The sequence below is a fragment of the Chenopodium quinoa genome, unplaced genomic scaffold (genome assembly GCF_001683475.1).
Source record: "Chenopodium quinoa cultivar QQ74 unplaced genomic scaffold, ASM168347v1, whole genome shotgun sequence".
Lineage (NCBI taxonomy): Eukaryota > Viridiplantae > Streptophyta > Magnoliopsida > Caryophyllales > Amaranthaceae > Chenopodium > Chenopodium quinoa.
In genome coordinates, this window is record NW_018744066.1 from 3,003,315 (window position 1) to 3,014,979 (window position 11,665).

Genomic DNA, 11,665 nt, shown 5'->3' on the forward strand with positions numbered 1-11,665 from the left:
AATGGCAAACAATTCTTTTCTTTCTGAATTTTTTATATAATTAAAAATTCATAGAAATTAAAATTAAACTTTTAAACGTGTGGCTAATGACAAGCATATCTAAGAGAATTTTTAGGTAAAATTCCTTGATTTAGCTTATTTATTATAGCCACAAATCCAATCTTAACTCGTTAAAAATAAAGATTAATGTGAAGACTAATAAACAACCACTTGTTTTGCAAATAGTACGCTCGTTTTTCTTCAATCATGAAGCTAATTCTCTCACTTTTGTCCAGTAAACAAACATATGGAAACAAATACAAAGGGAAATTTAGAAAGAAAAGAATAAAATAATAATAATAATAATAATAATAAAAATAATAATAATAATAATAATAATAATAATAATATAATAATAATAATAATAATAATAATAATAATAATAATAATAATAATAATAAACCTAAAATTAGGTTATAAAAAAAAACGTAAAATTAAAATCAAAATTTCTTGAAAGAAAAATGCCATGACCAAAAAGATGAAGAAAGATATTGGTTTTTCATGCACCATTAACACAGAAGTAGGTTCAGTTTTAGCAGCATTAAGAAACAGTAACGAGCTATCCGCCTCAGAAGATAATTACCATGACACTGCAATCCTTCAACAATCCTTGAAATCATTGAGATCTCTCATTTTCAATCCTCGGCAAGAATGGCAATACATAGATCCTTCAATATACCTCTCCCCCTTCCTAGATGTAATACAGAGCGACGATGTCCCTGCAGCAGCAACAAACATTGCTCTCTCCTCGCTCATCAAGCTCTTAAAGATCCAAGTATTCGACGAGAAAACACCAGGGGCTCAGGAAGCCATGAATGCCCTGGTTATGTCCACTACAAGCTGCAGGCTCGAGAGGACAGATCCACTTAGCGAGGAAGGAATTCTTATGAAGGTCCTGCTGCTGCTTAACAACATAATGATGCACCCAGGCTCTTGCCTTCTCAAAGACGAGTGTGTTTGTAGGGTGATTAACACAACCTTCCAAGTCGTGCAGCAATCATCAAACCGAGGAAACTTGCTCCAAAGAGCCGCTAAATTTGCTATGCTTGAGATTTCACAAATGGTGTTCTCAAGGCTGGATAGCATAGAAGTGAAGGAAGGGGAGAATTCTGAGTCTGAGTCAGAAGAGTTGGATGTCAATGACATTGTGAATAAAGGATTTGGTCTTCGATGTGTGGTGGACATTTTTCAGTTCTTATGTTCCTTGTTGAATGTAGTGCAGATGGTTGAGATTGATGGGATCATATCTCAGAGCAATGATGAGGATATCCAGATCCTGGCTTTGATGTTGATTAACACAGCATTGGAATTGAGTGGCGATGGATTTTCCCAGCATCCAAAACTACGTAGGATGGTCGGGGATGATCTATTTCATCATTTAATCCATTATGGAACTCGTTCTAGCGCCCTCATCTTGTCAATGATTTGCAGCACCGTCTTGAACTCATATAATTTCCTACACGGGTTAGAACTTGATTTCCGAGCAATGATAAATCTAAAATCGAGAATGTTTAACTAAATAAAATAGCTATGTCTAGGTGCATTGGTTTTCCTTTCAAAACAGGGGGCTGTTTTGGAATAAAAACATTAAAATTGGATCAAGTTATCCAACCCCATAAATTGGTAAAGAGCCTGCATATTATTAAAGCAATGCATAGAGAAAGTTGAAGAAAATTCCTAACCATATAACACAATTAAAATGTTTCCTTGATCTTGCAGGTCACTGAGGCTCCAGCTTGAAGCATTCTTCACCTTTGTATTATTCAGAGTTGCAAAATTTGGCAGCTCGGTGCGATACCAAGAAGTAGCACTGGAAGGTATCATCAATCTCTGTAGACAACCCACATTTCTAATAGAGACTTACGTAAACTATGACTGCGCTTTCATGTGCTGCAATGTGTTTGAGGAAATGGGCAAGCTCCTTTGCAAACTGGCATTTCCAATGACTACCCCTTTGACAAGCTTGCAACTTCAAGCCTTTGAAGGCTTAATCATAATCATCCAAGCCATCGCTGACAAAGTAAACAATGGAGATAACACAGTTTCCTTCGAACCATTTCTGGTTGAAATTACAGAGTATTCTCCCTTTTGGGAAGAGCCATTAAGGAAGGACGACTTGGAAAACTGGGTTCATATTTTAAGACTGAGGAAAGCACAAAAGAAGAAACTATTGATTGCAGGAACCCATTTCAATCAAGATGAGAAAAAAGGTCTAGAGTACCTTAAAATTTCACACTTAATTCCAAATCCACCAGAAGCAAAAGCTTTTGCCTATTTCTTTCGCTTTACACCTGGGCTCAATAAGACTGCAATAGGAGATTATCTCGGTGACCCAGATGAGTTTCACTTACAAGTGCTAAACGAATTCACACACACATTCGATTTTACAGGCTTTGTTCTTGACACTGCATTGAGAACTTACCTAGAGAGTTTCAGGCTGCCTGGAGAATCCCAGAAAATTCACAGGATTCTAGAGGCTTTCTCAGAAAGATTCTTTAATCAGCAATCATCTGAGCTCTTTGAAACCAAGGATGCAGTGTTTATCCTTTGCTACTCTCTCATCATGTTAAACACAGACCAGCACAATCCACAAGTAAAAAAAAAGATGACAGAGGAAGAGTTCATCAGAAATAACAGGGCTATCAATAATGGGAAGGACCTTCCTAGGGAGTATCTATCAGAACTTTTCCAATCTATTGCCACACATGCAATTGCCATTTTTGCTCAATCGGCTACTTTGGTTGAGATGAACCCTAGCCGTTGGGTTGAGTTGATAAGTCGATCCAAATTTATGAATCCCTTCATTGTTTGTGACTTTGACCATAGACTAGGCAGAGACATGTTTGGAAGTATTGCAGGTCCTACAGTTTCTGCTCTCTCTGCAATTTTTGAGCATGCTGACGATGATGAAGTCCTTAATGAGTGCATAGAAGGAATGGTTTCAGTGGCTAGAATTGCACGGCATGGGCTAGAAGACATCCTTGATGAGCTTGTAGCCTCACTTTGCAAATTCACCACTCTGCTGAATCCATATGCATCTGCAGAAGAGACGCTATATCTATTTTCCAATGAACTGAAGCCAAGAATGGCAACTCTTGCTGTTTTCAATATTGCAAATAAATTTGGAGAGTCAATCAGAGGAGCTTGGAGAAATATAGTTGATTGCATGTTGAAACTCAAGAGGCTTAAGCTACTCCCCCAATCTGTGGTTGACTACGATACCTTAGTGGCAACAGAGAGTGAGTTACAGTCAAGGAACATCAGCGAGGACTCTAAATTCGGAAGTAGCAGAGGAAACAACTCCATGGCAACAGGCCGACTTTCACATTTTTTATTGGATGGTAATGAAGAGTTACTAAATCCTGGTGGAAGTGAGTTTGAGCAAAACCTGAAAATCATACAACAATGCAAAATAGGGAATATATTTAGTAATTCATCAAAATTACCTGTAGACACATTATTGAATCTAGGAAGAACTCTGATCTTCGCAGCGGCAGGAAAAGGGCAGAAATTCACGACAGCACTTGAGGAGGAAGAAACTGTCACTTTCTGCTGGGATATAGTAGGAGCCATTGCTTATGCAAACATTGACAGATTTTCCAGTTTCTGGCCTGCTTACTACGACTACATTGGTGCAGTTACTCAATTCCCACTTTTTTCTCCTGTGCCATTTGCTGAAAAAGCAGCAATGATCCTTTTTAAATTGTGCGTCAAGCTCCTTTCTTCTTACCAAACTGACAAGTATGCTGAAGAAGTCATGTTCAAATCAATAAGTTTAATGTGGAAACTTGACAAGGAAATTCTTGATACCTGCTGTGAAACCATCATACAAACAGTGTGCAAAATTTTAACTGAATTCCCAGGTAATGTACAAACCCCAATCGGGTGGAAAACACTTCTGCAATTGCTGTCAACCAATGGTCGACTTCCTGAAAACTATGATCAGGCAGTCAAGGCAATAATTCAGCTATTGTCTGATGGGAAAAACATGACCAGAAACAATTATGCATATTGCATTGACTGTGCTTTTGGTTTCGTTGCCCTGAGAACCAGCCTGGTGGAGAAGAACATACAGATGATGGATCTAATGGCTAATTCTGTCAAATTATTGATTCAATGGTACAAAGATAACTCTGACCCTGGAAGCAGTATCAGCAATGGAAGCATCGCAAGCAGTTCAGAAGACAAAATGAAATTATTTGTCAAGCTAGGAGAAGCCTTAAGAAAGACCAGTCTAGCACGACGTGAAGAAGTGAGAAACCATGCAGTAGCAAGTCTGAAAAAGAGCTTTGAACTAGCCAGAGATCTAGAGCTGACATCAACTAATACCATCATCTTCTTCAACCATGTAATATTTGCTATGGTTGATGATCTGCATGAAAAAATGTTGGATTACTCAAGAAGAGAGAATGCAGAGAGAGAAATGAGGAGCATGGAGGGTACCCTGAAAAATGCAATGGAGTTGTTAACTGATGTATTTTTGCTATACTTAAAGTCAATATCAGGAAATCCAGGATTCAGGAGTTTTTGGTTAGGGCTGTTAAGAAGGATGGACACCTGTGTGAAAGCAGATTTGGGTGTGCACGGTCCATCAAGAATGCAGCAAGTAGTCCCAGAATTATTGAAGAAGATAATTGCAGTAATGAAGGACACAGGAGTTTTGGAGCCAAGAGAAAATGATGACTTTTGGGATATTACATACATCCAAATTCAATGGATAGCTCCATCACTTGAAGGGGAGATGTTTCCATATATTCCGTAAAATGTTTTATGGTCATAAAAATACTGTTCTAATTCAATAGATGATCGAAGGGGAGATGTATTCGTGCTTTCTTTTAAATTTCTCTCATATATTTTGGTAGCAGAATATAGAGAACTAGCCTAATGCAAACCCGAAATCTTTAGAACTAACTTATCCAGCACATTTAGATGCCTGAAATACGGAAATTCCAGAGAACAAGAGAAAATAGGAATAAAAAATAAATAAATGTAGATCACAAAAACAAGATGGAAATATTATACAGTAACCAGCTGATGCTGAAGAAAGTTTTTCTATTGCTGTAATTTTTCTAATAACAGTACATTTCTGTTAAATTAATGCTTTGCCAACTGATACCAAAACAAAACATAGATCAAAAGCTAAAGGGACAATGAAAAAGTTACATGTTAGAAACTTGAAAAGAAACATCCCTGAGGCTTTGCACATTTAGGCATTTCTGCACACAGAAGGCACCTGTCAAGCTAGCCCATCGAAAAACATACGGCAGTCCTCATCATATTCGCCCTCCCGAAAGTTCCAATAGCATCCACTGAGAAAAGTAAAACTTAAGATTAGTACTATGACAGTATGACTACTATCATTGCAGAGAGCTACAGGTGGAAATGAGATAAATAAATAAACAATAGCATAGTTAATTTACACATGACAAAGATCTAGAACTCTCAAGGCAAGATTTTTGTTAGTCAATAAAATGAACAGAAAATCTCAATTTAAATTTTAAACTGCATAACAAGCATGGAGATTACTGAAGAACAATCCCTTCTCTCTCTCTCTCTCTCTCCCCCCCCCCCCCCTCCCCAATTGCATCTATACAGTATGTTAATGAACCTGTATATCACATTATCATCACTCTTCCTCAAGTTGTGCCCACGAATTTGAGCACAAAATGCAAACTTGAAAAGGATGCAGAAAACAACTAGCATGCCTTCAGCAAATAGAATATTGGTTGCTTCCAAAGCTAAAGCATACACAACCATCATGTAATAATACACATTTTCAGCCAACATTCTCAAAACCAAATATAGAAGTAATATAGTTTCAAACTTTCAAATGTATAGGATATATATTGAACACTACCTTACCATATCTTACACTCAATCACAACATCTAACAGACCTACATATACAAATGCTTAACATAACAAAATTACCAAAAAAAAAAAAAGGTTTAAGAGCAACCTTCATCTCTCACACATTCTCAACAGAACAATCACTGTCCTGTTCCTGATCATCCTTTTGTCCTAATTTCGCAATCTCAACCTTAGTTCGATCAAGCATCTCCTTCTTTTGCAATTCCAATTCTCTCTGAAACTCCTCCCTCATCCTATCCAATTCCTCCATATGTTGCTTCTTACTATCCTCCATCTTCTCATATATCTCCCCAACCCTCTTAATCGACTCCGATAACATTCTATATGACTCTTCCGCCTCTTCCTCATCCTCGTCTTCCTCATCATCATCATCTTCCCCACACTCGGACTCCGAATTCCCTGGACTATCCCTCATCTCATCAGATGCATTAGAATGATCCAAGTAAACTCTCGGGTTCATAAACACGAACTCGCCCGAATCAACCCCACAAGCTAACCCACATTGCTCTTGCTGTTGCAATTGCCTAGGTGACATTGTCATCAAAACATCCATTTTCTTGAAGAATACCCATTTGCTACTCCCAATTCCTAAGCCAATCACTTTAGCTTTCTCTCTCTTATACTTCATCTTCAATGCATTCAACCTACTTCTACAATCCGAAACGCAGCGTTTCGACCGCGTCGCCTCCGAAACTCGCTCAGCGACTTCGTTCCAGTCCTCACTCCTCAAACTACTCCTACCCAATTGAAGAAACCTCTCACCCCAGATTTCCAAAAGGACGAAAGTACCCTGCTCCGACCAATCGGAATCCATGCCGGAGGATTTAGGGGTAGAATGGTAATTCCAAGTAGAGAGCTTTCTCTGCTTCTGGCGATGTCGAGTGGATGTGCGGCGACGCCCAGGACCGTTGAAGTCTTCGTCATTGATGTCGTCATCTTCTTCTTCATCGGAATCGTCGATTGCTCCAAGAACGACGTCGTTTTCATCGTCATCATCTTCTTCTTCGGCGTAACTTTTTTGGGGTTTTGATCGGCGAGAATAAGGGTAATTCGATCGACGATCCATTGATAAAATAAAGGAGAATTGAAGATTAATTTGATGAAATTGCAGGGGATTTTTGTTGTCCAGAAAAACCCTAGAACTATAGCTAAGAATTGATGATTGAAGAATGTAGTTGGCAGTTTTGCGACAGTTTAAGTGTTTAACCAACCTTTTTTCTTTTTCTTTTTAATTTTTTGCCTTTTGGCTTGGATAGCTTATTGAGGGGATTTGACATTTTGATCCATTAGAAGTTCTGAATCTGAAGCCCAACAAAGTTCATGCTCTAAAGACTAAAGTCTATGCAATCAGATTTGACAATATGACTCGATCCGATTTATCAATCCATATCTGAATTGTATTCGAAATCATCTGACTTTACTCGAGATTGAATTTTCATAGAATTGATCGGTTTTACATGATAAATTGATTGACTTAGAATTCAATCGACTCTAAATCAATCTGAAAACCAACTAATAGAGTCAACTTTACCTCTAGTCTAATTAAAAAACACACAAAAGTATCCGTATACATCCTTTTGAAAGTTTTTTTTTTTTAGTTGGGTTACTCTCATCGAGCACATATAACTGTTGTGTTTTTAATAAAAAATTGTAAACAATGATTGAGAGTGGTTCAAAGATGGATGACCTTTTTGGAAAGTCCTCATACTGGTTTATGTAGTCGACTCCGCTTATGGGATTAAGGCGTTCAAGCAGAAAAAGAAAAATTATAAACAATAATGTAAGAGATTTTCCTATATAATAGAAATCATAAATATTGGTTTAAGTGAAATATACATGATTACTTTTAAGATCTTTCTTTTTGCTTAAATTTGAATATTAATCAAACTAACAATGGTTGAAGCTTATAGTTTTTATATTATGAAATCAAAGAGTGTAAATTATTCTACCTTTATATTAATACAAGTATATTAGTAAGTTTTTTCTGATAATGATTGTCAACCAAGTATATAAGATAGTTCGAATTGAATCAATAAAACCCTAAATGAAAACTAAAACCTCAAGTAAAATTAAAATAGAATTGTCTATATGAATTGTCGTTTTTACGATCCCAAAAGAACAAACCAATCATTTATGTTAGCCAGGTTGTATTCTACATGTGTTGTAAGACTTGTAACTCGATTGATATCTTCAATCCAATGTGCTAATATGACAGTATTATTTTACTCACCCAAGTACCCAACTCACTTCTCAGTTATTGTTTATATATAGGTAGTGGCGGATCCAGGATTTTCGAACTTATGAGTCACCATCAATAATTGATCACTTATTTCAATCCAAAAATTATATTTCACCAAAATTATTTCAATCCAACAATAGGATATAAAAATACATACTATAAAACTATTAAATTAAACTAACTTTATGATTTTTTACTTAAAAACAAGAATTATTAAAAAAATGTTAGATAACTTAAGAGACCGGTTATTAAATATAACAGGTCTCTTTATTGAAATATGAAAACGGCGCAAAAATTATTCTGCTGAAAAAAAGAGACCTGTTATCTAGATAAAAGGTCTCTAATGACGTGGTGGCAATGGCAGCAACAAAGAGACCACCTATCTGATATTTTAATAGGAGGTCTCTTTGATATCTAAAAAACTGACAGTGGCTAATCTCAAATAGAAGCAGCAAAGAGACTTCCTATCTGTAATAGGCGGTCTCTTAGCTTTTTTTTTTTTTTTTTTTTGTGCTGGTGAGTCACGTGACTCACTGTGCACCTTAATAGATCCGCCCCTGTATATAAGAGACTTGTACGTGGTTGGTCTTATAATTACTCTCTATTTTAATTTTCGAGACGAAAAATACTTTTTCCGCTTCATTAGAGTTGCAACATGGGATTGATAACCTTTCCAAGGTTTACTTGAAATCATGTTAGGGTATAGTTGATTAATGGTACCATAGTTCACCCTTATTTTGGTCGGGTTACTTTACACGTAGTAGATTAAATTTCCGACCTATAAATTGGACTTTCATTATGTTATATGTGTATAGCTATTTTGGTCATAGGCCTAAATATTCCAATTTGTTAAGGGTACGAATTCTTGGCCACAATTTAAGGCTTGATCTCAGTTCTAAATTAGCTATATCTTGGATTGTTTAAAGAAAATCAATCAAACTTATGATAAATTCAAAATCAAGTATACCGGATTAGCAGTTTTTCTAAAAAAAAAATGTTCTCCAAATTGGTTCGTTGCTTATACCCAAACCAATTCAAAAAAATCTTTCTTGGGAAGTAGAAAAGAACTGAATTAAGAACCACAGAAAATCTAGATACAATTTTTAACCCTTGATCTTGAATGCTCCATACTACAGGTAGTATATATGTACGTATATATTTATATTTATGTGGTTTGGTTGTGTTTGTGAATTGTGAGTGGTCATTTGTACAGTTAGTTGGTACTCTGTAACCTAACTTTGTCCTCCTGTTAGATTGCAAAATTTCGTATGTAGATGCAATGGAATGCATTTATTTCAACATTTGCATAAAAACTTACTAGCTTAGCAAACATAAATGTTGATATGCATCATGCATGCCATCATTATTAATTCATTTTTATATATAAATCGACTGTTATTAATAAAATTTAATTTCAAAAAAAAAAAAAGACTTCAATGATAGACAATTCAAATTATGATGTAACTAATTAAAATGTCGTCGAATAAGGTTTACATGACTTCATCTAAAGTACGTTAAAGTCATATCAACAATAAGTGCAATTAGTCATAAACTTAATCAAATTCGAGTTTTTTCATCGCAATATAATACACTTATCAATTCCATCAATTCAATTTTCTATAATGTTCCCTAGTTTGAAGTACGTAGATCATAAAACAGTACACCATAATGATTAGTACAACTGTACAGTTAGGAGTTCGAGAAAATAATTTAATGATGATGTACCGACAAAAAGTTAGTTGCAGGTTCATCAACAACCTAGCTAATTTTCATGAGTTTGCGGTTATTACAAAGGAGGCGGGCCGGCGGGGGCAGCTAGCTAGTTAGTACGTGGTGCCATGAATGCAGCAATTAAATGCATGCAACAACTAACATTATATATATTCACGTAAATATGCATGCATGCATGACGAGTGTTTGTTGCTTACCTGGACGTGGTTGTAAAGCTTTGTATTTGTCAACTACTATCATTCATGTATCATAAAATTGTATTTGTGTAGATCATGAAGAGAAGATAATACAACTGTACTACTTGCTTCCATGGACCGCCCCACATTAATTTATCAAGACATTAAATGTAGTCTAGGGTTAAGTTTTATTATATAATCATGATGTGGAGGATGTGTAGTGTATGTTGAAGTAGATGATTTTCATACATTATTGCTCATTTGTTGTTTGTAGTTATGGCTAGAAGGGTGGATTTAGTTCTATGTCTTGTTGCTTTAGTGGCTGCTTCTTTGGGTGTCGAGGGTAGGGATGTTAGTAAGATTCATGATGTAGATGTGAAAAAGCCAGAGACGTTTTTGGGTGGAGTTGGTGGTGGTGGGGTGTTTGGTGGCATAGTAGGGTGGAAGAAGGGGTGGGGTGTTGGGATTGGGAAGGGTGTTGGGTTTGGGATTGGGAAAGGAATTGGGTTTGGGATTGGAGCTGGCAAGCCTGATTGCTACGGGAAAGGAGGACTAGGTGGTGTAGGTGGTGGTTCCGGAGGTAGTGTAGGTGGTGGTTCCGGAGGTGGAGTTGGTGGTGGTGCAGGAGGTGGTGCTGGTGTTGGTGGTGGAACTGGTGGTGGTGTTGGAGGTGGTGCTGGTGGTGGCACCGAAGGTGGTGTTAGTGGAGGACATGGGAAGGGTGGCTACTATGGAGGTGGTGCTGGTGGTGGCACTGGAGGTGGTGGAGGACATGGAAGTAAGGGAGGAAGTACAGGTGGAGGGGTAGGAGGAGGTTCAGGAGGAGGAACTGGTGGTGGTGTAGGTGGAGATATTGGCAAAGGAATTGGTGGAGGAATAGGCAAAGGAATTGGAGGTGGTATAGGTAAAGGTATTGGTGGAGGAATAGGTGGAGGAATTTGGAAGGGAGTTGGAGGAGGCATTGGAGGTGGCATCGGTAAAGGAATTGGAGGTGGAATTGGTGGAGGTATATGGAAAGGAGTTGGTGGAGGCATTGGAGGAGGCTACCATAAAGGGATAGGAGGAGGAATTGGAAAAGGAATTGGTGGTGGAGTAGGAGGAGGTGTTTACAAAGGTATTGGAGGTGGATTCAGTAAAGGGATTGGTGGTGGAGTAGGAGGAGGTGTTTACAAAGGTATTGGAGGTGGATTCGGTAAAGGGATTGGAGGAGGAATTGGAAAAGGGATTGGTGGTGGAGTAGGAGGAGGTGTTTACAAAGGTATTGGAGGTGGGTTCGGTAAAGAGATTGGAGGAGGAATTGGAAAAGGAATTGGTGGTGGAGTAGGAGGAGGTGTTTACAAAGGTATTGGAGGTGGATTAGGTAAAGGGATTGGAGGAGGAATTGGAAAAGGAATTGGTGGTGGAGTAGGAGGAGGTGTTTACAAAGGTATTGGAGGTGGATACGGTAAAGGTATTGGAGGAGGAATAGGAAAAGGTACTGGCGGTGGCATTTGGAAGGGAGTTGGTGGTGGAATTGGAGGCGGTGTTGGTAAAAAGTTTGAAGGAGCAACTGTTGTTGCCCACAAATCACCATCACAACACTGAAGGATCAAATTATATATCTAGCGTTT

At 37.6% G+C, this 11,665-nt stretch overlaps 3 protein-coding genes across 3 annotated transcripts; 2 read left to right on the forward strand and 1 right to left on the reverse strand.

Moving 5' to 3' along the window:
• The first annotated feature begins 459 nt into the window (after positions 1–459).
• Positions 460–4,907, forward strand: LOC110691048 (ARF guanine-nucleotide exchange factor GNL2-like). The gene is made up of 2 exons (XM_021867984.1): positions 460–1,503; positions 1,759–4,907. The coding sequence occupies exons 1-2, from the start codon at positions 506–508 to the stop codon at positions 4,799–4,801; spliced, it is 4,041 nt and encodes a 1,346-aa protein (XP_021723676.1). The 5' UTR covers positions 460–505; the 3' UTR covers positions 4,802–4,907.
• A 122-nt stretch (positions 4,908–5,029) lies between these two features.
• On the reverse strand, positions 5,030–7,442 carry LOC110691047 (trihelix transcription factor ASIL1-like). Its single transcript, XM_021867983.1, has 2 exons — positions 5,998–7,442; positions 5,030–5,348 (listed from the first exon to the last, which is right to left on the reverse strand). Exon 1 carries the CDS (start codon positions 6,973–6,975, stop codon positions 6,007–6,009), a length of 969 nt encoding a protein of 322 aa, XP_021723675.1. The 5' UTR covers positions 6,976–7,442; the 3' UTR covers positions 5,030–5,348; positions 5,998–6,006.
• Positions 7,443–10,331: 2,889 nt separating this feature from the next.
• LOC110691099 (glycine-rich cell wall structural protein-like) lies at positions 10,332–11,639 on the forward strand. Its single transcript, XM_021868032.1, has one exon. It carries the CDS (start codon positions 10,332–10,334, stop codon positions 11,637–11,639), a length of 1,308 nt encoding a protein of 435 aa, XP_021723724.1.
• The last annotated feature ends 26 nt before the right edge of the window (positions 11,640–11,665 follow it).